Source organism: Mobula hypostoma, chromosome 5, assembly GCF_963921235.1.
Source record: "Mobula hypostoma chromosome 5, sMobHyp1.1, whole genome shotgun sequence".
NCBI classification, from domain to species: domain Eukaryota; kingdom Metazoa; phylum Chordata; class Chondrichthyes; order Myliobatiformes; family Myliobatidae; genus Mobula; species Mobula hypostoma.
In genome coordinates, this window is record NC_086101.1 from 188,032,480 (window position 1) to 188,060,475 (window position 27,996).

The 27,996-nt window shown below is 43.5% G+C and overlaps 1 protein-coding gene across 5 annotated transcripts in view; it reads right to left on the reverse strand.

Annotated features, from left to right (window-relative positions):
- Nucleotides 1-27,996, reverse strand: part of htt (huntingtin) — a 265,277-nt gene that overhangs the window by 29,266 nt on the left and 208,015 nt on the right. For all 5 annotated transcript variants that reach the window (XM_063049530.1, XM_063049527.1, XM_063049531.1 and 2 more), the window contains 11 exons: nt 26,984-27,161; nt 24,072-24,176; nt 23,679-23,866; nt 21,475-21,601; nt 21,155-21,258; nt 18,973-19,127; nt 18,286-18,425; nt 17,185-17,267; nt 12,556-12,686; nt 10,635-10,764; nt 3,442-3,597 (listed from right to left, as the gene is read on the reverse strand). In XM_063049530.1, the coding sequence (XP_062905600.1) occupies nt 3,442-3,597; nt 10,635-10,764; nt 12,556-12,686; nt 17,185-17,267; nt 18,286-18,425; nt 18,973-19,127; nt 21,155-21,258; nt 21,475-21,601; nt 23,679-23,866; nt 24,072-24,176; nt 26,984-27,161 (1,497 nt within the window). The remainder of the gene's footprint in view (nt 1-3,441; nt 3,598-10,634; nt 10,765-12,555; nt 12,687-17,184; nt 17,268-18,285; nt 18,426-18,972; nt 19,128-21,154; nt 21,259-21,474; nt 21,602-23,678; nt 23,867-24,071; nt 24,177-26,983; nt 27,162-27,996) is intronic.

The following is a 27,996-nucleotide window of genomic DNA, read 5'->3' on the forward strand; positions in this document are numbered from 1 at the left end:
CCAAATGGGTTAAGGTCAAGACTCTGACTGGGCCACTCAAGGACATCAATTTTCTTCATTTGAAGCCACTCCATGGTTGCTCTGGTCATTGTATTGCTGAAAAACAAACTTCCTCCCCAGTTTAAGCTTTCTGGCAGAGGCTAGCAGGTTTTTTATCCTGTATTTAGCAACATTCCTTCCCATCAATCCTGACCAGATTTCTAGTCTCTGCTGCTGAACCCCTCCCCCCATAGCATGATGGTACCTCTACCATACTTGACAGTAGAGATGATATTACCTGGCTGATGTGCAGTATCAGATTTACGCCACACTTACTGCTTAGTGTTGAGGCCAAGAAATTTCCACTTTGGTCTCATGTGACAAGACCTTCTTCCACATCTTTACAATATCTTCTGTGTAATGCTTTGTGAAGTCTTAAGGGCAAGGATATGCTTTTTTTTTTAGCCAGAGCTTCTTCCTTGCCACTCTTCCATAAATACCCCTTTTGTGCAAGGCCTTAAGAGATTGTGGAGCCATGAATTTCATCTCCAATTGTAATCACGGACTTCTGCAGCTCACTCAGAGTGACTGTGGACATCACAGTCACCTTTCTTACACGAGTCATTCTTCTTTGGTGACTAAGCTTAGAGGGGCAACCTGATCTAGGCTGTGTGGCTGTGGTTTCATGTTTTTTCATTTTACACAATGGGCTGCACTGAGCTCCAAGGTGTGTTCAGTGCCTTTAAGATGGCCTTGTACTCTTCTCCAGGTTTATGATTCTCTATTATCATTTCCCTGACTTGTCTTGAAAGCTCTTTAGCTTTCACTTTAGTTTGGTCCGTTGAAAATCTACCATAGTGTTCGACCTTACAGATAGAGAGGGTATTTATTCTTAAGAATTTACTGAAAACACATTCTCCAATTTTCTACATCAACAAACTGGGTAAGCTGGTGAAGTGTTACTGTATATTGCACCCAAGGAAAGTTAGCATAGTAATTACAAAGGGGATGAATACTTTTTTTAGCCTCACGAATCTTGGTTTTTAATTTTGAGTTAAGTGTTGACAGATTTTGGAATTTTTCTTTTGATTTGACATGATGCACAATGTTTTGTAGATTAGTTTAAAAATCCAGCTTCAATAATATTTTAAATTTCAGAAAATATGACAGTGAAATGTGAAAATAGTTGTAGGGGCTGAGTACTTCTTCAAGGCACGAAACCAGCACTCGGTCCATGGTGTTCTCTACCCAATGATTTAAGTGCTCTTCCAAATGCTTCTTAATGCCATGTTGCCGGTCTCTTCATTCTTCCTCTCTCGGTTACTCTGTTATTGTCACCTGGATCTGATTCTCCAACACCTTTGCAAGCAGCATCCTCCCAACTTCAAACACCCTCCAAGTGAAAATTATTTTCTGCAGATCCTCACTAAAATCTCTTACACCTCACATAAAAACCTAGGCATCACTACTTTTGTCAAGGTCTTCCCCCCAACCCCAAGCACAAACTTCTGCTGAGATGCTGGAAATCCAGAAAAATACAAACAAGATGCCGGAGGAACTCAGGAGGTCAGGTAGCATCTACGGAGAGGAACAAACAGTTGACGTTTTGCTCTGAGACCCTTCAACAGAAATGGAGAGGAACAGAGAGGAAGAGGACAGAAGCCAGAATAAGAAGATGGGGAAGGGAGGAGGAGAATGAAGTGAGAAGCTGGGAGGTGATAGGTGGAAGGAGTAAGGGCTGAAGAGGAAGTTATCTGATAGGAGAGGGCAGTGGACCATGGACCTGTTCTGTTGAGATTGACATGCATACTTTGGGAAATGTGCTGCTAACTCAACTATTCCCAAGCAGAAACTTCTCATTCTGCAGTGTACCACTTGCACTGGGATAGAGGTGGGGTGGAGTCACTACTAACAACAACTCTCAACAAGCTGGGCAGTCTGCCAACTGACCCGACCAACATAAATTCAACCGGCCAACTGCAATGAATGTGAAAAATCAATTGCTGTAAAAATATGGTAAGATTTCTATTTAAGCAATTTAAATGTTCACTGCTTTGTATATGCATAAACATGCTCAAGTGTTTTAATTTTTGTCAAGTGCTTTAGTCTTTACACAATTCTGTTTTGTACTCACTATTATTGCTATGCAGAGTTTATGCTGTGAGCTATATGTGAACAAGGAATTTCACTGCACCTTGCTGTACATGACAATAAACTAGTAAACTAGCCTAGTCAACTTATTTTAATCATTTAATTTTATTTTACAGGTTTTTTTTAGTCTAACACTGAGTGATTTAGAATTAGATTTAAATAGCAGCTGATGAGGCTGACTTCGATTGGGAGGGTGAAGCCTCACTAGCCAGAATTGCTCTGACAGTGGAGGGAGCCTCTGGTGCAGAAGAGAGCACTGTACTAGATCTCGGCCATCTGCTAGGAGCTGTTCTTCCAACATAAAACTGCCTCATGGACCAGAGTGAAGTCACAGCTGGGTCCAGTGCTGTCAGCTGATAACATTAAGGCATCAGATCTGCATCACAATATCAACTCAATTTCCCAAGAGAGAAGGTCACTTTTGGTTAGATCTTTTATAGATATCATTTTCTGGATGCTATACACTCTATTGTATTTCAGCTTTTTAAACTGACCTAAGATTGACCCTCATCTATTTTTAAATCTTCCCAGGATGAACAGCACTTTAATGGGCTGCTGAACCAGATGGATTGCAAGAGGATTAACAGTCATGGTGTTTTCCTGCCTTTTCTTTCCTCATGTAAATATGTAATATAGCACACCATCAGTTCAGGACATGACTAAGTCGTTGCGATCATTTATTCTATGGATGACAGAGTAGTGTAGCAGCTAGCGTAATGCTTAACCGCAGTGGTAATCAGGGTTCAATTCCCACCACTGTACGAAATTTGTACATTCTCCCCGCAACCACGTGGGTTTCCTCCGGGCGCTGTGGCCTCCCACATTCCAAAGACATGCAGCTCAGTAAGAGTTGGTAAGTTGTACACATGCTCTGTTGGTGTGGAAAGATGGCGACGCTTGCAGGCTGCCCCCAGCACATCCTTGGACTGCGTTGATTGTTGACGCAAATAAAACATTTCACTATATGTTTTGATGTATGTATGACAAATAAAACTAATCTTTCAAATGACTCAAGTAACTTTCCTATCTTCCCAGCGCAAGTTGTGAAGCAAACAAAGTTTACCTTGAAGGAGCTAAGTGAGCGACACCCATGCTCGACGTGAGCAAGCTACCCTATACACCTGATATTGCACAAATGGATGCACATGGGCCAGTGTACAAGTATAACAAGGATGTAAAGGTATGCATTACAGTTAAATTCCAAGGGGAGAGTTTTGGACGCACTCCACTAGACTTCCTGGAACAAGACAGCAATGGAATTTCCTACAGACTCCAGTTTTCTTTTACAAGGTCCTTTCCCTTTTCCCTTACCATGCCAAGAACAGCTGCTGCTTTGCAGATGGCAGGGACCAGATACTGGTTCAGAATCTCGTCTTCTGCTGGATGGATCTTCTGAAGCTCTGTCAAAGTGCTGTACATCATCTCAAATTGCGTCCGCTCCGTAAACAAATCCGAGACTGCCAGAAGCTACAATGAAAACACAAAAACACACATCAGTGGGAATGAGGGGAACTTTTCCAAGGGGTATTCATTGCAGCAGGTTGGCAGGTTAAGATCAACAAACTCAGCAGGAATCTCAGGCAGAAAAATATATAAATGCCAAAAGTTGCTACTGAAACAGAATGGAAGGGGAAAGAGAATGATGGAAAAAATGTGAAGAGTTTAAGGATAAAAGGAATAAGTAAACAATGACTGCAGGGTTACAGAAATTCTTTTTGAGGAAATAGGACAAGCTATTTAAAATGTTGAAGGCTACAGGATCAGGGTACACCACATGAGTAATAACACAATGGATCCATTTGTGTTTTTTATGTTCTATGATTTGTTCTAAAAATGAATCCCCTTACTTTGCCTTTTCAGACTCTTTCAGAAAGCAAGCTTTCTTTATTTGTTATCCTTCCCCACTCCAACCTCTTCCACCAAATCCCCTCACCCATCCCATCTGTATTGCATTTACAGTGCAGCGCCCGAGACCTGGCTCTACAGGCCAGCTTTAACATTTCAGCGGAGGGCTGCCAGGATGGCCCTGAGATCCAGTGTCTGTCTCAGGATGTAACGTCTCACATCATTGTGTTGCAAGTTTTTTTTTAATACTACCCCAGTTTACACTTCTGTACTTTGCACCAGTCTGTTGCTTTGTGCCTGTTGTATTTATTATTACTGTGTATATCACTTTACTCTGAGTTTCAGTGCACCCTGGTGTATATGACAGAGTTGTGGTTCTGTGGAATGCTCTGCCTCAGAAGGCAGTGGAGGCCAATTCTCTGGATTTTTTCAAGAAAGAGTTAGAGCTCTTAATGATAGCGGAGTGAAGGGATATGGGGAGAAGGCAGGAGAAGGGTACTGATTGTGGATGGTCAGCCATGATCACAGTGAATGGCGGTGCTGGCTCGAAGGGCTGAATGGCCTACTCCTGCACCTATTGTCTATGACAATAAACTAATCCGGATCCGAAACTGGCAAACTCCAATTGCTGGACAATTCCCAAATATTAAATGCAATACGTTGATTACAGCACAGATGAGGGCCATTTAACCCAACCAGTGCATTAGGCTCTTTCTGCTCAGTTCACCTGCTTTCCATTTTTCTCTCATTTAAATCCATTAGCCCAGGATACAAGGTAACACATTTAGGACTGGTGAGGAGAAATTTCTTCAAAAGATGGTGTTTCTGACTGGTTGCATCACAGCCTGATATGAAGATTCCAATGCACAGCATTGTAAAAGGCTTACGAGGGGTGTTGACTCAGCTAGCTCCATCACGGGAACAAGCCTCTCCATCACGGGAACAAGCCTCTCCACCACTGAGGACATCTTCAAAAGACAGTGCCTCAAGGCGGTGGCATCCATCACGAAGATCTCTCACCATCTAGGACATGCCCTATTCTCATCGTTACCATCAGGAGCCTCAAGACCCAAATTCAACATTTTAGAAATGGTTTCTTCCCCCCTGCCATCTGATTTCCGAACAGCCCACGAGTACTATTCCTCTTTTGCAGTACTTACTTTTTTTATTGTAACTTATAGTCATTTGTTATGTCTGCACTGCTGCCACAAAACAACAAATTTCATGACATACATTCAGTAACCACTTTATTAGGTACACCTACCTGCTCATTAATGCAAATATCTAATCAGCCAAATATGTATCTGCAAAAGCATGCAGACATGATCAGTTTCGTTCAGACCAAACGTAAGAATGGGGAAGAAATACGATTAACTGCCTTCGACTGTGGAATGATTGTTGGTGCCACGTAAGGTGATTTGAGTATCTCAGAAATTGCTGAGATTTTCACACACAACAGCCTTGACAGAGAATGATGCAAAAAACAAAAATCATCCAATGAGTGGTAGTTCTGTGGGCAAAAACACCTTGTTAATGTGTGACGAGAATACACATAAAATTAAGATGTTTGCTGGCCTGGGTTAGCATCAGTGACATCAGCAGTTGGTCTGCCACCTGCCCTCAGGGGAAGGAGAGATAAGGAACAATGGAGCAGCATCTGGAGATGTGTAATGAAGGGACGTGGGAGAGAGAGAGCTGTCTGGAGCGGCTCCCCCTTTGAACCCTGAACTGTTTGAAGTGATGGACAGGCGATACCCCAGCAGGGGGATAAAAAGGGACCAGTTCGCTAAGGCAGGACACACACGCCACCCGAGGTAACGAGACCCTGGAAGCGGTGCGCCTCTCACGAGTGGGTGAGAAGTACCAGACAACGGCCAGGGTGGTAAGGTACGATCAGCGGGAACCCGGTGTGTGTCCGCCCTTGCCTGGGTGCCGGGTTCACTGCAGAGGATCGACCGCATCTGGAGGAGGGGTCACAGTCGGTGACCTCAGGTGACATCACCAAGGACCCGCCCAAAAGCTGCTTGTGAGCAATATCGCCGGTCTGTGAGTGAAGCCGTCCTGAATGATCAGTTGTTCCTGTTCTATCTCTCTCTTCTCCCACGTTGTCCATCGCCATGGCAACGATTACTGCGAACTGAACTACTAAACTGGACTGAACTTTGAGTCACTTTGAAATTTGGTCATTTACCCCTAGACAACGATAGAGCTTGATTGATGCTGTGTGGTTATCATTGTTGAACTGTTGCATTTATTATCCTTTCGATTACTGTGTTGCTTGTTTCTTTAACAAAACTTTCTTAGTTCTAGTACTCCGGACTCCAACTGCGTGATCCATTTCTGCTGGTTTGGCAACCCAGTTACGGGGTACGTAACATAAGTGGGGGCTCGTCCGGGATTTTGAACGCTAAATTTGGGACGGAGTAAATTGATTGGGTTAAAATTCCCGAAAGAAAGAAAAGACAAACAGCAGAAATGGAGGCTGAGGAATTTATAAAGGCGCCGACCTTGGAGGCATTAGAGGATGCCAGGAAATCGGAATTGGTAGCTGTGGCCAAACGGTTGAATCTTGCTAAGGTGAAGTTGACAATGAGGAGAGAGGAGATACACAGAGCTATTGTAGAGCACTATGTATCTAAAGGTGTGTTTCCCCAAGGTGAGCTGGGGGTGGTGTCTATTGAAAAACCTGCTGGAGACGCGGTACAGGTACAGCTTGAAAAACTGAGACTCGAGCACGAGTTCCGGGTACGACAGTTGGAAAGAGAAAAGAGAGAGAGAGACAGTTAGAGAGAGAGGAGAAAGAGAGGCAATGGGAGCGAGAAGAGAGAGGGAAACAGAGGGAAAGGGAATTTGAGCTGGAGAAGTTAAAGATAAGGGCCGAGCAGGGGCTTGTGCCGAACCAAGGTGGAGGGTTCCGGGCGACCCAGGAGGTTAGGCTGGTTCCCCCATTTGACGATACCGACGTGGATCGGTACTTTCTCCACTTCGAAAAAGTGGCTATAAGTCAGGAATGGCCGAGGGATAAGTGGGCTGTGTTACTTCAGAGTGTACTGAAAGGGAAGGCCCAAGAAGCTTACTCAGCTTTGTCCGCGGAAGATGCCCAGAGGTATGAGGTGGTGAAAGAGGCCATCCTCAGGATTTATGAGTTGGTCCCGGAGGCATACCGGCAGAGGTTCCGGAATGCGAGGAAGCGGTGGGACCGCACGTATTTGGAGTTTGCCCGTGAGATGCAGACATATTGTGAGCGTTGGTGCGCCTCAAAGGGGGTAGAGGGGGATTATGACAGACTGCTACAACTGATCCTGATTGAGCAGTTTGAAGGTTGTGTCCCTGAGGGTATGAGACCCTACCTCGATGAGAAAGAGGCAGCCACGTTAGCCGCAACTGCTAAGTTAGCGGATGAGTATGCGTTGACGCATAAAATGAAGTTTGCTCCGAGTAAAGGCTACCAGAAGGGTAGTCAGGACGGCGGGGAGAGTCCGCCGGAAAAGTCAGAAAGTAAGCCGGGGACTAGTGAAAAGGATAAGGTAGACCGGGAGCAGTCTGGTAGGAAGTCTCCTGGGGTCGTCTGTTATAATTGTGGGAAAGCCAGACACTTTGCATCCAGGTGCTTTGCCCCAAGGAAGGAGACGGGGAAAGGAAAAGCGGAAATTTGGAATGGCTGTATCGAGCTGTTAAGCGAACCGCTAGGGAAGGACAGGTCTGAAAAAATCCAGGAAAGGCGCGAGAGGTTTATCTCAGCCGGATTGGTGTCAGTGAAGGAGAGGTTAAAACCAGTTCCAGTGCGGATCTGGAGAGACACGGGAGCGTGTCAGTCACTAATACTGAAGAGTGTATTAGAGTTTAGCTCAGAGACCCAGACTGGGGAGGTAGAGGTCAAAGGTGTTGGGGAAGGGACAGAGTCAGTCCCTTTGCACCAGATACACTTACAGAGCAACCTGGTCTCTGGACTAGTCACGATCGGGGTGAGGTCCGAATTACCGATGAAAGACGTGGAAGTCTTGCTCGGTAATGACAACGCCGGGGGAATCGTGTTCCCAGTCGTGAGATTGACAGGTCAGCCTGCCAACAGTGAGGCCCCGCCCATGGACTCACAGGTTCATCATGGGGCTGCGGTAGTGAATTTAGCTGTGGTGGTAAATTTAGCTGAAACATTTCTGCCAACCTTGTATGAGACAGGGTGTAGTGAGATAAGAGGTAGTGAGGGAGCTGGGACGGACGTAGCAGTAGCCAGGAAAGAATTTGTGCAGACGCAGGAGCAAGACGAGGGGCTGATGGTTTTTGCTGAGACAGCTCTCTCTGACACAGCTTTAACAAGGGAACTAGTAGGCTATTGTGCGGATGAGGAAGTGCTAAGGAAGAAAGGGAAATCAAGGACAGTATCCGCAGATGAGGAGTGGGGGGTGGTGCAAAAGAGTTATGGGGATGAGGTTTTTAACATGGCCCACGAGGTACCCCCCGGTGGACATCTTGCGGTGCTGGAGGAAACAGTTGGTGGAATCATGAAAGAGATTTACCGGCTGCCCAGGGGGAAGAATGTTATTGATCATGACCGACGCGAACTGAGACGGTCACCGGCTTTTGATATGCTAACAAACCTAGTCGGTGTTGGCGTGGAAATCAATGAAGCTAGGGGCCCCCTGATAAGAGGAAAAAAACATTTTGGAAAGATTAGTATGGGATCGATCAGATGGGAGAAGGCTATTGTTTTGGCCAGATCTACTGATAAGGTCTCTCCCTTAATCCCCGAACAAAGCGAATCTTTAGAAGAAGTAATTAAACGACTCGCGCCCGTGGGTTTGATTGTCCCAAGGAAATGCAAAGAACTGGGACGTTGGGTGATGTCTGTTACAATAGGGCAGCCTAGTAAAGAACACTCATATATAGTGAGTAATTCAGTGACTAAAGGGCTGATGAACACAGAGGTGTGTATTGGCAATTTAATACAGCTGTCTGAAGCCAGCCTGATAGTGAACCTTGAAAAAAATGAATTCGGCCACACGAGGGTCACTTACCTGGGAATTGTGGTGACACAGGGGCAGCTGGCAGCGATGCAAGCTACAGTGCAGGCTATCGCTGACCTCCCAACCCCGACAGACAAGAGGGCCCTCAGAAGGCTCTTGGAGATGGTGGGGTACTGCAGGAAGTTTTGCAATAACTCTGCGGTCAATACCCGTCCCCCTCCTACTAAGCCCTTGCGAGAGAAAACTGAGTCGGAATGGGACGACCCTTGTTATTGTGGTCCGGGACAAAACCAAATGAGAGGTTACATTGGTCGCAATTCATCAGTGTTTTTGGCCACTATGAAGTTTGCTGAGTTGGAGCCTGGTCTAAGGGATTATTAATAACACGTGTAAAAGGAACAGAAAATGTGATGACTGTCTGTCAAGGTGTTGACAGCTTCAAACTTGCTGTGTTAGCCAAATAGCTGATAAAGATGTATATTTGTGTATGTATCAAATAATGTATTCATGTTTGTAATTTTTACCTCCCGGTAAAAACCCTTAAAGGGGGGAAGTGTGACGAGAATACACATAAAATTAAGATGTTTGCTGGCCTGGGTTAGCATCAGTGACATCAGCAAGTGGTCTGCCACCTGCCCGCAGGGGAAGGAGAGATAAGGAACAATGGAGCAGCGTCTGGAGATGTGTAATGAAGGGACGTGGGAGAGAGAGAGCTGTCTGGAGCAGCTCCCCCTTTGAACCCTGAACTGTTTGAAGTGATGGACAGGCGATACCCCAGCAGGGGGATAAAAAGGGACCAGTTCGCTAAGGCAGGACACACACGCCACCCGAGGTAACGAGACCCTGGAAGCGGTGTGCCTCTCACGAGTGGGTGAGAAGTATCAGACAACGGCCAGGGTGGTAAGGTACGATCAGCGGGAACCCGGTGTGTGTCCGCCCTTGCCTGGGTGCCGGGTTCACTGCAGAGGATCGACCGCATCTGGAGGAGGGGTCACAGTAGGTGACCTCAGGTGACCAAGGACCCGCCCAAAAGCTGCTTGTGAGCAATATCGCCGGTCTGTGAGTGAAGCCGTTCTGAATGATCAGTTGTTCCTGTTCTATCTCTCTCTTCTCCCACGTTGTCCATCGCCATGGCAACGATTACTGCGAACTGAACTACTAAACTGGACTGAACTTTGAGTCACTTTGAAATTCGGTCATTTACCCCTAGACAACGATAGAGCTTGATTGATGCTGTTATCTTAATTCTGTGCACGTGTGTGGTTATCATTGTTGAACTGTTGCATTTATTATCCTTTCGATTACTGTGTTGCTTGTTTCTTTAATAAAACTTTCTTAGTTCTAGTACTCCAGACTCCAACTGAGTGATCCATTTCTGCTGGTTTGGCAACCCAGTTACGGGGTACGTAACAAATGAGAGAGGTCAGAGGAGAATGGTCAGACTGGTTCAAGCCGACAGGAAGGCAACAGTGACTCAAATAACCACACATTACAACAGTGGTGTACAGAACAACATAACACGTTGAACCTTAAAGTGCATGGGCAGCAGTAGCAGAACCACACCGGGTTCCACTCTTGTACCTAATAAAGTGGCTACTGAGTGCACATCAATAACAATAAGTCTGATTACGAATCTAATTCTTGCTTCAGTTTGTTATCCTTTTCCAGGCACCACAACTAAGTGCTGACACTTACCGATCTCACCACCTCGCTGACCAGAACAACAGGGGTTTTCTTGCCAGTGTTAACTGGGAGGATCCACTGACTGTAGAGTTCCAAAAGAAATTGGGAACAGGAATGAATATCGACGCCAGCTCGATGCTTCCTGGAAATAAATTGCAGTAAATATTAGAAAACACTCAACATGCCAGAAACAGAACAAAAAAAAATAAAGTTAATAAAGATAAAGCAAAAGTTAAAAGTGACTAGAAAGTGCTAAATCTAAATCATTTCAACTCAATGGACAGCACTTCTACTTTTCTGATAACTCCCACAACTGTGACAAGGTTTTCAGTCAACAGTTTGAACATCTGCTCAGGTAGGTGAATGTCAAATTACCATATTGCGAATACAAATAAAAACAAGCAACAAGCTGGGAAACAAAAAGTCAACAGCTCAGGGAGCATCTATGGAAAGAGAAAATTCCTACTTTGATTTTAGTTCAGAATTTATTTATTCTTTTATTTATTTAGAGACACAGCACGGAACAGGTCCTTCTGGCCCAACAAGCCACACCACCCAGTTAACCAGCATTTCATTCTGTAATATTTTTGATTTGTATGCGGAAGTTTCTCTTTTAGTATTCAGAAAGTGCAGTAGAAAAATGATCCAAAAGGCTTTGTGTGTCCAAACAAGCCATGTGATCTCATGTACCCATGGTAACAGATAACTGCTGACAAGAGTCAACTAGGTACAGGGAGATATCAAACTTTCATGGCATGAACTTTTAATCTGATTCACCATGTGATGTGGCACAAAGCCATTCAAGTCAGAAGGTCTGTGCTGAATAAGTGAACCTTAGCATCCAGCTAAATCTGGACTTCATGTTCTGTGAATTCAATAAGTGCTCAATACAGACGTAAAGCACTGAATGAAACTCCAGTGTTGGACCATGGTCATCTTCTCATTCAATCAACTTCAGAAGAATTCTGACAGGCTCTCCCTGGTTGAGGAAGTTGGGGTTAAAAATCAAGAACAAATGGTCACAGGATACAGAGTACGAATTTTGGACTGCCATGAGGCAAAATGTCTCCACTCGGAGTGGTAAACCCATGCATTTAAGATAATGGGACAGATTTCTAAGCGCAAGGGGAATGGAAATCTGGTATTGAAATAGAGAACCCTGCGATCATAGGCTTGAAGAAGCAAATGGATTACTTCTACTTCTGCTTTCCTGTACTCTATGCTTCCATCTCTCTATGCGCAGCGCGAGATTGAAGACCTGATCTCACATTTGTGCCAGTCACTGGATAACATATTGTATGGGGAACATACATGGTTCAAGTCTCACTTCACTGAGTACAATGTAGTACAGTTGGAGGTGCCATTTTTCACTAAACCCATGACCCATCTACTCTTGGGGTGGGGGGGGGGGAAGTTAAATCATAATGGCACTATTCAGAATAAGTTACTCTCGTTTATTCACCAATACTTATCACTCTATCAAAATCTGTAGAATGATCTAGTTTGTGAGAGCATGGTGTATGGAAACTGACTGTACATTGGTAAGAGTTTATTGTTCTACATGTACCTAGATACAGTGAAGAACTTGCTTGCATACCATACAGACAGATCATTCCATATTCAAGTACACTGAGGTAGTAAAAAGAAAACAGAATGCAGAATCTAGTGTTACAGTTACAGAGCAAGTGTACAGGCAAAGTGGAAGGGCCATGACATTCTAGATTGGGAGATCATAGTTCAAAAGTTTGTCTTTTGGCTCTGTAAGACCTGTTCAAGAGCTTGATAACAACAGGATAGAAACTGTTCTTGAGACAGGCGGTGGTTGCATCTTTCCGCTAACAAGAGAGGAGAGAATGACTGGGGTGGGGTTTTTTGATTATGCTGGCTGCTCTCCTGAGGCAGTAAAAAGCGTAAACAGAGACAATTCACTTACCTAGAATTCACTGGTGAAGTGGGAGGTGAGGATACAACAGGCACATCACTCTCATCTTCTTCATCTTCATCCCATTCCTCTTCCCGCAAAGGAGTGATATTGTTCCCCAACCAAACTGAATGAATGGAGACCTGAGCAAAGGATAAGATTAGTTTTATTTGCCTCATGTCAAAACACACAGTGAAATGCGTCTTTTGCGGGTCATCATATTTTACGATGTGCTGGGGGGCAATCACAAGTGTCTTCACGCTTCCAAATTAGCATGCCCATGACTCAGAAATCCCAACCATAATTGTACATCTTTGGAATGTGGGAGGAAACTGGAGTAGCCAGAGGAAACCCACGTGGTCATGAGAACTCCTTGCAGAGAGCAGCAGTAACCGAAGCCCCTGATTGGTGATCACTGGCACAGTAAAGCAATTGTGCTATCCGTTACACTACTGTGCTGCACATCAAATACAACAGACAAGTACTTCAGGTACAAAGTGTACAAGCATCCAAGGGACTCCTGGGATTGGGGCTCTCTGATGAAAGCTTTACAGTGACAGAACTGCAGGCTGCAGCCTGTCAGCAAACTTTCCACACATATTGGTACCAACGACACAGGTAGGAAAAGGGAGGAGGTCCTGAAAACAGACTACAGGGAGATAGGAAGGAAGTTGAGAAGCAAGAACTCAAAGGTAGTAATCTCGGGATTACTGCCTGTGCCACGCGACAGTGTATATAGGAATAGAGTGAGGTGGAGGATAAATACATGGCTGAGGGATTGGAGTAGGGGGCAGGGATTCAGATTTCTGGATTATTGGGACCTCTTTTGGGGCAGGCGTGACCTGTACAAAAAAGGTGGGTTGCAGTTGAATTCCAGAGGGACCAGTATCCTGGCAGGGAGATTTACTCAGGCTATTGGGGAGAGTTTAAACTAGAATTGCTGGGGGGTGGGAACCGAACTGAAGAGACGGAAGAAGGGGTGGTTGGCTCACAAATAGAGAAAGCTTGGAGACGGTGCGAGAGGGATGATAGATACGTGACAGAGAAGGGATGCGCTCAGACCGATGGTTTGAGATGTGTCTATTTTAATGCAAGAAGCATCATGAACAAAGTGGATAAGCTTAGAGAGTGGATCAATGGCCATTACAGAGACTTGGATGGTTCAGGGGCAGGAATAGTTACATAGAGTGCCAGGCTTTAGATGTTTCAGAAAGGACAGGGAGGGAGGCAAAACAGGTGGGAGCATGGCACTGCTGATCAGAGATAGTGTCACGGCTGCAGAAAAGGAGGAAGTCATGGAAGGATTGTTTACTGAGTCTCTGTGGGTGGAAGTTAGAAACAGGAAGGGGTCAATAACTCTACTGGGTGTTTTTTTTTTATATAGACCACCCAATGATAACAGGGACATCGAGGAGCAGATAGGGAGACAGTTTCTGGAAAGTTGTAATAATAACAGGGTTGTCGGGGTGGGAGATTTTAATTTCCCCAATATTGATTGGCATCTCCCTCGAGCAAAGCGTTTAGATGGGGTGGAGTTTGTTAGGTGTGTTCAGGAAGGTTTCCTGACACAATACGTAGATAAGCCTACAAGAGGATAGGCTGTACTTGATCTGGTATTGGGAAATGAACCTTGTCAGGTGTCAGATCTCCCAGTGGGAGAGCATTTTGGAGATAGTGATCACAGTTCTATCTCCTTTACCAAAGCATTGGAGCTGGAAAGGAACAGACAAGTTAAGAAAGCGTTTAATGGGAGTAAGGGGAGATATGAGGCTATCAGGCAGGAACTTAAAAGCATAAATTGGGAACAGGTGTTCTCAGGGAATGTATGGAGGAAATGTGGCAAATATTCAGGGGATATTCGTGTGGCGTTCTGCATAGGTACGTTCCAATGAGACAGGGAAAGAATGGTAGGGTATAGGAACCATGGTGTACAAAGGCTATTGAAAATCTAGTCAAGAAGAAAAGCTTACGAAAGGTTCAAAAAACTAGGTAATGATAGAGATCTAGAAGATTATAAGGCTAGAAGGAAGAAGTTTAAGAAGGAAATTAGGAGAGCCAGAAGGGGCCATGACAAGGTCTTGGCAAGCAGGATTAAGGAAAACTCCAAGGCATTCTACAAGTATGTGAACAGCAAGAGGATAAGATGTGAGAGAGTAGGACCAATCAAGTGTGACAGTGGAAAAGTGTGTACGGAACCAGAGGAGATAGCAGAGATACTTAATGAATACTTTGCTTCAGTATTCACTGCAGAAATGGACCTTGGCAATTGTAGGGATGACTTACAGCAGATTGAAAAGCTTGAGCATATCGACATTAAGAAAGAGGATGTGCTGGAGCTTTTGGAAAGCATCAAGTTGGATAAGTCTCCGGGACCAGAGGAGATGTACCCCAGGCTACTGTGGGAGGCGAGGGAGGAGATTGCTGAGCCTCTGGCAATGATCTTTTGGAGGGTTGGAGATGTTGTTCCCTTATTCAAGAAAGGGAGTAGAGAAAGCCCAGGAAATTATAGACCAGTGAGTCTTACTTCAGTGGTTGGTAAGTTGATGGAGAAGATCCTGAGAGGCAGAATTTATGAACGTTTGGAGAGGCATAATATGATTAGGAATAGTCAGCATGGCTTTGTCAAAGGCAAGTCATGCCTTTCGAGCTTGATTGAATACTTTGAGAATGTGACTAAACACATTGATGAAGGTAAAACAGTAGATATAGAGTATATAGATTTCAGCAAGGCATTTGATAAGGTACCCCATGCCAGGCCTACTGAGAAAGTATGAAGGCATGGGTTACAAGTGGACCTTGCTTTGTGGATCTGGAATTGGCTTGCTCACAGAAGGCAAAGAGTGGTTGTAGACGGGTCATATTCTGCATGGAGGTCGGTGACCAGTGGTGTGCCTCAGGGATCTGTTCTGGGACCCCTTCTCTTCGTGATTTTTATAAATGACCTGCATGAGGAAGTGGAGGGATAGGTTAGTAAATTTGCTGATGACAAAGGCTGGGGGTGTTGTGGATAGTGTGGAGGGCTGTCAGAGCTTACAGCGGGACATCAATAGGATGCAAAACTGGGCTGAGAAGTGGCAGATAGAGTTCAACCCAGGTAAGTGTAAGGTGGTTCATTTTGGTAGGTCAAATATGATGGTAAGATTCTTGGCACTGTGGAGGATCAGAGGGATCTTGGGGTCTGAGTCCATAGGACACTCAAAGCTGCTACGCAGGTTGACTCTGTGGTTAAGAAGGCATACGGTGCATTGGCCTGCATCAACCGTGGTATTGAGTTTAAGAGCCGAGAGGTAATGCTACAGCTATATAGGACCCTGGTCAGACCCCACTTGGAATACTGTGTTCAGTTCTGGTCACCTCACTACAGGAAGAATGTGGAAACTATAGAAAAGAAGCAGAGGAAATTTACAAGGATGTTGCCAGGATTGGGGAGCATGCCTTATGAGAATAGGTTGAGTGAACTCAGCCTTTTCTGGAAGATGAGAGGTAAGCAGTTAGAGGTGTATAAGATGATGAGAGGCATTGATCGTGTTGATAGTCAGAGGCTCCTTCCCAGGAATAAAATAGCTAACAAGAGAGGGCACAGTTTTAAGGTGCTTGGAAGTAGGTACAGAGGAGATGTCAGGAGTAAGTTTTTTTTTACGCAGCAGGTGGTGAGTATGTGGAATGGGCTGCTGGCGATGGTGGTGGAGGCAGATACGATAGTGTCTTTTAAGAAACTCCTGGATAGGTACATGAAGCTTGAAAAAACAGAGGGCTATGGGTAACCCGAGGTAATTTCTAAAGTACGTACATATTCGGCACAGCATTGTGGGCCGAAGGGCCTGTATTGTGCTGTAAGTTTTCTATGTTTCTACGTATTTATTCTTCATACACCATAGGGCCACTGGGCTAGTTAGACATCAAAGGAACAAATCCGTCCAAACACCAATGATGTGTTCGGTGGCCTGCCCATCACCTCTCTCTGGTTCCTTACACCCTTCCCTTTATTCTACGGTCTACTGTCAAGATTCCTTCTTCAGCCCTTTACCGCTTCCATCACCTCCCAGCTTCTCACATTATCAACCCCCTCGCCAGGTTTCACCTTTCACCTGCTAGCTTGAACTCCTCCTACTCCCCTGCCTTCCTATTCTGGCTTCTTCCATCTTTCTTCCCAGGTCTCAGGCCAAAACGTCAACTAGTTCCCTCTGTTGATGCTAACTGGAGCTGTTGAGTTCCTCCAGCATTTTGTGTGTTTTGCTTAAGAGAGCTTCATCTTATTTGTATTTTCTTGCAAAAGACAAACCAATCAGCCCACTGATTATCAGAGCAATCCCTTTACCTACAACACTAGGAGTCATCTACAGCATCCAATTCACCCATCAGAGCATCTTTGGGAAAGGGGAAGAAACCAGAGCACTCTGGGGGAAGACGCAGTCACAGAGAGAATATGTAAGCTTCACGCAAACAGTGACAGAGGCCAGGATTCATCCTGGGTCTTTGCTAAGTTGCATAATAATATGACAAGCAAGGGGTGGTAAACTTTAGAGGACTTGTATGTTCCTGTCTGCAAAATATAAAAATTATTGACAAAGGGATGGGAGTTGAGAATAGTGCGCAGATATGCAGTTTGTTACTCGATAACACAAATCAATCGTGCTTCACCTGCCCCAGTTTGTAATCCATATTCCCCATTTCCCGTTCGGTGTTTATCTGCAGCAGAAGTTTCTCATGGCTTATCAGGACTCCTAGGTTTAATAAAACAAAAGCCAAAACATGATTATAACCAGTCACTAAATGATGCACTTATCGAATTAACTCCCAAATGCAAGGCAACAAGTATGCAAACCAGGACAGCAACCACTTTATACTTGTACAGTCCTCAAAACGATCTCCTCGGATAATTTTAACCCTCTCTATTTAAAGCTAGAATAATTCAAATACAATACTGTTGTTGCAGGACTTATCATTAACCATTGATAAAAGTTAAACCAAAGTTCAAAGTAAATTTTTATTTTATTTCGAGGTACAAAGGGGAACAAACCCTTGCGGCCCACCAAGCTGTGCATCCAGCAACCTATCAATTTAACCCGAACCTAATCACAGGGGAATTTCCTACCATCCGGTACATCTTCAGACTGACAGAAGAAACCGGAGCACCCAGAGGAAACCCATGCGCACATAGAAAGAACATACAAACTTTCTTACAGAGGACTTAGGTATTAAACTACAACGCCTGGAGCTGCAATAGCATTGCACATATTTTATCATCAAAGTATGTATATGCCACTGAGATTCCAGAGAGCATGGGCGACCTTAATGATGCTGCTTTTCCTGTGGCAGCGCTCCTTGTCGATGTGCTCAATGGTGGGGATGGCTTTTCCTGTGATAAACTGGGCTGTACCCACTGTTTCTGTAGGCTTTTCCTTTCTTGGGCATTGGTGTTTCCACACCAAGCTGTGAAGCAACCAGTCCGGATACTCAGTCCAGCTGTCATCTTCAGACAGCATCTTCCCCTCACTTTGCAGCTTACAAATTAATGTTCAAAAGACAGCTGAAACCAGCCAATAAGGTTCAGGTTCAAATGGTCTATTGTGGTTATTATTCTATTACGAATTTATTGAGTATGTCCGCAAGAAAATACACCTCAGGGTGTATATGGTAATATACATGTACTTTGATAATAAATCTACTTTGAACTTTGTATGCAAATAAAGCATGGGATTGAATCCGACCATCAAGTTGAATGTTACCACACTGATATACCTGATGTTGAATGGGAGAGAGGCGGAACGGGGTCCCAGGCTTGATAAGGGTACTGTGAAACTATGTTGTCTCTTTTTGATACCATTGCTTGGATTTCTCGCTCCACTATTCCCCGAATGGCACTTAGCTTTCTTCCGAACCTGTAAAGTCATTGTCAAAGTCTCAACTCAACCTTAATTTCAACAAGGCATGATTCACACTTGCAGTTATTATATCTAAAACCCTATTAAAGTTCAAATGTTCAAAATAGTGAAATGTTTCTAATAGCAGGGGAATCTTAGACCCAAGGGCATAGCCTCAGAATAGAGGGACATCCATTTAGAAAAGAGATGAGGAGGAATTTCATTAGCCAGAGTGTGGAGAATCTGGAATTCATTGCCACAGATGGCTGTGGAGGCCAAGTTATTGGATATATTTAAAGTCTGATGGGTTCTTAATCAGTAAGGGCATCAAAGATTACAGGAGCAGGCAGGAAAATGGGGTTGAGAGAGAGAATAAATCAGCCATGAGCTAATCTGATAGGCCGAATAGCTTAATTCTGTCCCTGTCTTGTGGAAGGACTTTTACTTTCTTAAAAACCTGTCTGTAAATACAATTTCTGGTATGTCAGTGATTTTACCTGAATTAATAACCCACAAGGTACTTGCAGATAATTAGCCACAGGCATACAGACGTTGCTTGACTGACCTAGTGTCCAGAGCTTTTACAGCTTTATTACGAGGCTGATGCTCCAGACAGCTGGTGGCTGGATTCCCGGCCACTGGAATCGACATCGCACTTAGTACCAGAGATGTTATTGCTTGCACTGCAAGGATGTTAATCTGAGTCCTCTCTGTATCCTCCTTAATAATAAAAAAAAATTAAGAAAACAGATCAAAGGAACAAAACACACTCATTCCAAGTACAAAAATATTTGCAAAAACATGTACAAGGCCAGCTGCTCAGGGTTCATGGGAATACGAAGATGTAATCCCATCTCATTCATCTCTTCCACTATTCAGTTAGATCATGGCCAATCAGTACCATCATGCTATCTATCTGCCTTGGTCTACAACCCTTACTCAGTGATAATCAATATCCATCTGAATGCCAGAACTTTCAATTAATTCTCTCCAACTACAGCCGGTCAACACCAAGTTTTTTGGTAGTCCCTTTTTGTGGTCATGACCTTATTCTGAACAGCCTAGATCTCACAAACATTTCTGCGTCTGCTTAATAACACTCCTTATAGTCTACAAATCCTCAGTAAAATCATCAGAGTCCAGGCAGTGAAACAACTGCAGATATTTACAACTCCGGAGCCCAGTCAACTTATCGTGGGCAGCGGCAGTGGAAACAAGGGAAAGGTGTGAAGAGTCCACAAGAGAGACACTTTTCCAACTTTTGATTAGGGAGGTACTTGTGAAAATACAACTGTGCAATAATGATGAATTATTCTATTAATTAACTAATCATCTATAACATCATCTATCATTCTGGATGCTGGCAACTCTTCTTTGCCAGCTGTCTAAACATTAAGCGTAGAGAACTGCAGCACAGAAAACAGGCCCATCGGCCCATCTATTTTGTGCCAAACTTTTATTCGACAATGTTAAGGCAAGGATAGCTTGGGGCTGTTGTAGTTAAGTGAAGCCTTTGAAGTGAGATCACCAGACACACCTCTGCTGACTACAGGCAAGCATGGGTAACAGTGGCATTGTGTACTCAAGCCAAACGAGTAAGACTTCTCCAGAAAGGTTTTCCTAAAACATAGCGTCCCTTTACACAATAGGAGATGCCGGAAACGGATGAGATAGGAACAATAGAAGAATTTGAAATACACCCAATAACTGAGATACAATTTTCCTTACTAACTTCAAAATATCATCGGCTGTCTACTTGAAGTTTGGATTGACTTTTAACACTTCCTCTGTGAACGGCTATTTCTGATCTGTCTACTTTGGAGTCCAGAAGAACAAAGGGTGATCTTGCCAAAATAAACAAGATAATCACACAAACAACAGGAATTCTGCAGATGCTGGAAATTCAAGCAACACACATCAAAGTTGCTGGTGAACGCAGCAGGCCAAGCAGCATCTGTAGGAAGAGATGCAGTCGACGTTTCAGGCCGAGACCCTTCGTCAGGACTTCGTTCGTCCTGACGAAGGGTCTCGGCCTGAAACGTCGACTGCACCTCTTCCTACAGATGCTGCTTGGCCTGCTGCGTTCACCAGCAACTTTGAAGATAATCACACAGCAGGCACGACAGGGTAGATGTCGAGATGTTTCCACCAGTGAGTGAATGTTGTACAAGGGAATAGGGAATATAGTCACAGATCAAAGGTGCAGTCATTTAAAACTGAGGTCAGCAATCAAATTTCTAAAATTATTTACCTGAGAGGATTGTGAAGGCCAAGTCATTGGAGGTATGTTAAAAGGAGGTGGAAAAAATTTTGAAAGATAAGGGAATCCAGGGTTGCAATGAAGTGACACAGAAGGGGTGTTGAGGCCAGTCAGAAACCACTCACAATTGTATTGAATGACAGGGCAGGTCTGAGGGGCCAGATACTTGACTCCTGCTCTTCGTTCTTGGTCCTTCAGCCCAACTCATCTATGCTATCTCAGGAGGCCCCACTTTCCTGTGTTTGGCCTCTAAACCAGGGGCTCCCAACCTTTTTTATGTCATGGATCAATACAAAGGGGTTCGTGGACTCTAGGTTGGGAATCCCTGTTCTCAACCCTTCCTATCAATGTACTTGCCAAAATGTTGTTAATATCTTGATGGTCAATGGGCTAAAAGGCCTGTTTTCATACAGTGTCTATTTCTTCTCAAAGCAATATTTAACAAAATCTGTGAGTATTCTGCTACTTCCCAGCCATTTGACTGTACCTCTTGTGGGACCTCTTCCTCTTGGTCTATCACTAGAGGCTGAGTCACTAGCACACCAAGAAGGGTTGCCCAGGTTTCTTCAAACTGAGTGCGGCTGGTCCAACCTGGAACAGAGAGATTCAATGACAATAATTGAATTACCGCAGATCAATGCTTGTATTTAAAAGTCTTATGGGTAAGAGGGGACCAGTAAAAATAAACCCAAAGCAGTATGGTGTACATGGAAATTACTTTCTTACACAATTTCTGCAAAGATAGGAGTTTATAAATCAAACTTTAGCCAGCAAAATGCTTCTTTCCTCATCATCTCTATCACTTACCAAGAATATTTATTCTGTAGATGAACTCTTTGAAGACTTCTTTCTCTTGAAGAAACTCAACTGGAATTTCTGGAAGGGTTGTTCCAAATTCACCACCAACTTGAGGTGACCATCCCAATTTCCAAACCTGAGGACAGTTGGTTGCAAAGCAATGTTACGACAGTATTCAGTGTTTTACGTTGGACTCTATAACATGTAATTTCACGTTTGCTGAAGTGGCACCTAAACTTGACCTGGGAATAAACATTGATCTTGAAATATGCAGTTGTTTGCTGTGATGTTATAGTCATAACAACATGGAACAGGCCCATCAGCCCAACTAGTCCATTCTGACCAAGGTGCCCCATCCAAGTCAATCTCATTTGCCAGTGTTTGGCCCATAACCTTCTAAACCTTTCCTATCCATGTACTTGTCCAACTGTTCTTGAAAATGTGTTATTGTTACTTACTCAACCACTTCTTATGGCAACTCATTCCACACAGATACCACTCACTGTGTAAAAAAAAGTTGCCCCTCAAGTACCTATTAATCTCACCCCTCCCACCTTAGTTTTTTCTTCATCAACCCTGGGAAAGAACTGGGCGCATTCACTCAATCTATGCCTCTCAGTTCTGACAAGCTGATTTATTTTTGTACTTTTCGTACTGTCTGGGATTCACAGGGATTTAAAATTGGTGGAGATATCACCACAATGGGACTTTAACTTTGATTAATTTGACATCAGAAACTAATGGAATGAAAAATGAGTTTAAAAAAATGACGTCCACTACACAGGACACTAAGGTTTCAAACCAAAATAACAGACAATTCTCAAGGCGACACCAAGGAGAAAGAAAGACCAATGTAAGAATCTCAGAAGGAGTGAGGAAACACAAAGATTAGAAAGACCTTTAAAAAAAAGCATTAACACATACAAGACTATATGAAAGAAAGCAGCAGTGTACTTATGTCAGACAGATTTTAGAGGCTGTAGAATGACTAACAGTCGGCCAGTGATGTAGGGGCATCAGCACTGGACTTCGAGGCGGATGGTCCTGAGTTCAAATCCAGCAGCAGTAGCTGTGTGGAAGAAAGGCCGGGCAATCAACTTCCGTATCTTGCCACGAAAACCCTATGGACAACTACACTATCCATAGCATCGCCGACACTCAGCAACAACAGAATGAATAATTTGAAGGCATTTACAACAAAAATCAGAAGAGAATTCTTGGTAGAGAATTGCCAAAAAGTGAAATTCAAAGTTTAGTAGACAAAACAATAACAATATCCATCATTAGACAAGTGAATGGAGAAGAAGAAATCGATGGAAACAGGATTACAACAATAAAAGGAATTAGGGCTATTTATTCATGTTAAATCAGGGCGTAATTTATTTGATAATCTTTAAGCCAATTTAAAAGGTAATAAGGAAGGCTCTTCACAGGAACACAAGGTGGACCTTGAGAAAACTAATCAAAATAGAGATTGTTGCTGTACTGAAAGACTAATTGCAAATACATACAGAAAATGCCAGATAAGATGAACTAATGTTTTGACCCCAAGATCTTCATCAAATTCCATATTCTGATGAAGAATACACATCCAAACCTTAAACCCATGTTCTATTTTATGATCTCGACAGGGCCTGCTCTGTGCTTCCACAGTTTTCTGTCTTTATCTAAGAATTCCAGCACCTGCGGCTTTTGCTTCCTCCTCTTCCTATAAATCTGCTGTCAAGTATTAAACATTCACCTGAAGCAGAAATTAAGGAAGGAGCAGGCTTTTCCCCCTCAGGTTGGGTCCAGGTGCAGGTTGATGGGACTAGACAGAATAGTAGTTCAACATGGACTAGATGGGCCAAAGGATCTGCTTCTGAGCTTTATGATCAGCAAGATACTTAAACTAAACATTCCCCAGGAATCACTGATGCAAAATTAAATCAAGTGCAGGAGGACATTTGTGATGGAGATTTGAGAGACTATGAACTTAATCTGTGGAATTAATGGAACTACAGAAATTTTTTTAAATCTTAATTAACCATTGCATCATTTTTGTAGAATTTAGCTCCGTAATTATCCAATTCAAAAACCAAATGATTGCCATCTGGACATGAAGGTTTAAAATTCCTTTTTAGTCTTTAAAATAATGCAGTGTTTCTGGTCAGACTTAAGACAGTTTTTGTGAAAACGTTAAACCCAAGAAAATCTAAGTTACACATACTCACCAATGGAGGGGCACGTGTGTAGCTATTGACTAGAGGCAATCTGGCTAGACTAATACCGATGTTCCGGATTGGTGGGTTCAGAAATGCTGGGATTCGGTTGTTGCTGGCATGTCCAAAGCATAACACTGTCTGGAGAGACTCCACCATCTCAGTCATCACATTGCAGGCCTTCGTAATGCACTTGGATTCTACAACAGAATGACGAGTCCTTTATCATGTCAGCAACAATTATAAGATATGACAGTAATATGAAGAAAACACAGCTGCTAAAAAGTAAACCAAATGTGAGACAGTCAGACATGGTTTATCCTTATTCAACACTGGGTGCCTACTATGACAACCCAAGATTGTATGTAATCTTCAGTGGAAAGACACAGCTTAATACACACTTACTCTCAGACACATTTGCACTCTCTTCGTCTTCCACAGGAGCCCTGTCAATGCTCGATTTCCTCCTCTCCTCGTGAAGAAGATGATATTCTCCTGGTTCAACAGCCACTGAAATAAATAAACCACATTAATCACATACCGAAGAGACGAGAGAGCACGAGACAGTCACTATATTTTCAAATCCTGTAGAATTAAATTTACATTGCACAACACTTTCTGATGAATAATGGATTATCCCACTTACTTTGCAAAAAGACCAGATGCATAATTTCCACACTGTTGAAACACTTAAAACTGAGTTGTGTTATTTGAGATTTCAAGACATTGCAAAATCCCATTGCAAATAATGACACTCTTGGAGATGCTGTGTGAATTGTTGCACACACACATACACAGGAATCTCCAACCAGTAGACATTAATAAACCTCCAGACTAAGCATATTATTGACAATACAGATGTATGAAAGTGTGCACTGTGCCAAAACAAATAATGCTGCTTTAAAAGCAAAAGTCAGAATAGAAAGGGAAAGCAGATTACAGAAAAAGGAATAACATACATTAGTAAAGGCAAAACAGAGCAATACAGAATCAAAAGAATAGAAAAGGAATCAAATTGTGTAAAATTATTTGAGGGGATCATCGCCAAGAGAAAAGGAATTAAGAGAAATTTTCTTCGAGGAGAGAGGGAAGGTCAGTTGGCTGATTGGCAGGAAACAGAGAGTGGGAATAAAGGGATCCTATTCTGGTTGGCTACCGGTTACCAGTGGTGTTCCACAGGGGTCTGTGTTGGGGCCGCTTCTTTTTACATTGTACATCAACAATTTGGATTATGGAATAGATGGCTTTGTGGCTAAGTTTGCTGACGATACAAAGATAGGTGCAGGGGCCGGTAGTGCTGAGGAAATGGAGAGTCTGCAGAGAGACTTGATTAGATTGGAAGAATGGGCAAAGAAGTGGCAAACGAAGTACAATGTTGGAAAGTGTATGGTTATGCACTTTGGCAGAAATAATAAACAGGCAGACTATTATTTAAATAGGGAAAGAATTCAAAGTTCTGAGATGCAACGGGACTTGGGAGTCCTCGTACAGGATTCCCTTAAAGTTAACCTCCAGGTTCAGTCGGTAGTGAAGAAGGCGAATGCAATGTTGGCATTCATTTCTAGAGGAATAGAGTATAGGAGTAGGGATGTGATGTTGAGGCTCTATAAGGCGCTGGTGAGACCTCACTTGGAGGACTGTAGGCAGTTCGTGTCTCCTTATTTAAGAAAGGATGTGCTGATGTTGGAGAGGGTACAGAGAAGATTCACTAGAATGATTCCGGGAATGAGAGGGTTAACATATGAGGAACGTTTGTCCGCTCTTGAACTGTATTCCTTGGAGTTTAGAAGAATGAGGGGAGACCTCATAGAAACATTTTGAATGTTGAAAGGCATGGACAGAGTGGATGTGGCAAAGTTGTTTCCCATGATGGGGGAGTCTAGTACGAGAGGGCATGACTTAAAGGATTGAAGGGCGCCCATTCAGAACAGAGATGCGAAGAAATTTTTTTAGTCAGAGGGTGGTGAATCGATGGAATTTGTTGCCACAGGCAGCAGTGGAGGCCAAATCATTGGGTGTACTTAAGGCAGAGATTGATAGGTATCTGAGTAGCCAGGGCATCAAAGGTTATGGTGAGAAGGCGGGGGAGTGGGACTAAATGGGAGAATGGATCAGCTCATGATAAAATGGCTCAGCAGACTCAATAGGCCGAATGGCCGACTTCTGCTCCTTTGTCTTATGGTCAGTGTGAAGCAAAGCACATGAATAGGGGGTGATGACAAATGGTCCACAGATTATATCCAAATAAAAAGAGGACTTAAGGATTGCATTTCTAACAATTTTCCATTGCATTGCTGTAGGATAACAAACAGTGACTCCAATATTTTTCTCAACAGATGTACAGCATTTTTGTTGAAAGTCAGACAGAGGGAAGTTTTCAGCATTAAAAACTTGATACCTATCAGAGTGGAACCAATGTTTTTGTATATGGGATTTGTATGCACGGTATGCTCAATGAACAGATTCATGCCCTTGGATATTGTCTATCCAGTTCCTCGCGATTATAAGACCTCAGTACCAAGCTGCTTTCATTCAGGCATCTGGCAATTCCACATTGGAATCACGGGATAACTGATGCCATGCTTAAGTTGTGTGAGATGCTGCAGAGGCTAAATCCAGAGTATTGTGCGCAGCTCTGGGTCACTTGCCTACAGGAAAGATATCAATAAGATTGAAAGAGTGCAGAGAAGACTTACAACGATGTTGCCAGGGCTTGAAGACATGACTTATAGGAAAAGGTTGAATAGCTTAAGACTTTATTGTCTGGAGCACAGAAGAATGAGGGATGATTTAATGGAGGCATAGGGATAGATGAGGGATATAGACAGGATAAATGGAAGCAGGCTTTCTGCACTGAGGTTGGGTGAAACTAGAACAAGAGGTCAAAGGTTATAGATAAAAGGTGAAATATTTAACAGAACATGAAGAGGAACTTCTTCACTCAGAGGGTGGTGGGAGTGTGGAATGAGCTGTCAGCAGGAGTGTTGGACGCTGCTTCAATTTCAACATTTATGAGGAGTCCGGAGTACTCTATGGCTATACAGCTCTACTGTACAACGGGAATGACCAGCCCTCACCCTGCAGTTCTTGATCTTGGGGATCGCAGGTCTTCATCCCCAGTGCTTGCCAACTTGACTTCTGTCTTTTGGGACCAGTATTATTTTTATGCTTTTAAGCATCGTTACAATTAAATATGTCTCATAACTCCACAGCGCACATTGGAACGAACAACATCCTTACTAACCCACCACACAAATTACAACAAAAAAAAAATCAACAATCAGTTTCTGTTTCTCACAAAATAACAAAATCCTTACTTGCTTCAATGATGAACCGTATGCAATTGATAATGGAGCAAGCTTGCGTTACGTAGGCAGCAGATGCCAGCAGGTTCCAAATGGTGGGCTGTTGTAGCACTAAACAGCAACAATCGAGAGCAGCTTGTAGATCCAGACTTAGAGGGACCTGATCGTGCAGCAAGTGCCAACACAGTGCCTGTGTGTGCAACACCAAAACCAATGTGAAAGACCAATACAGCAATCAGCACACAGATGCACATCATATTTTTCAATCTTTCTTTAGGTGTGACTGTTCAATGATAATTCTACCATAAGGATTAGGGACCATATAGATTTGCATGTATTATGAGTGGTAATGCACATTACGAAAAGTTGAACCACAAATCCATATTTATACTAAAGTTTTGTAGACAGCAAATTGGCTTGTACTTTGCTTCTAGAAGCTCTGTAGCTAAACTGCAGCAATTCATGACAGCAGGTCACCACCATCTTCTCAAGCACCAACTAGGGAGGACTAATAAAACTTCAGTAAACCTATACACAGCCTGCATCCAGAAAACTCCATACCAATGCAGTTCACTAGTTATCATCTTCCCTGCAAGCCACTGGGAAAACTGCATGATAAACTACTGCAGTACTGCAAGATGATCCACCAAAACCAACTCAGGTTAACTGGGAAATCATAAACCAAAGAGATTCTGCAGGTGCTGGAAATCTTGAGCAACACAGTTAAAATGCTGGACAAACTCAACAGGTCAAATCTCATCTATGGAGGGAAATAAACAGTAGATGCTTCGGGCCGAGTGCCTTTATCAGGTGGGATATGTTGAGGTCTGTGGGCCCCAAGATCAGAGGTCCATGTGGCAGGAGTAACAAGGTCTGGTGACCCCCTAAATTGGAGAGTCAAGAGGTCGAGGTCTTGAGTTTGGGGTCACATCATTGGCGAGTCCGGAGATCAATGCTGAAGACTAAGGCACAAAGGTTGAAGACTAATGTCTGGCCTGGTGGCTGAAGCCCTGTGTCTGCAAGTC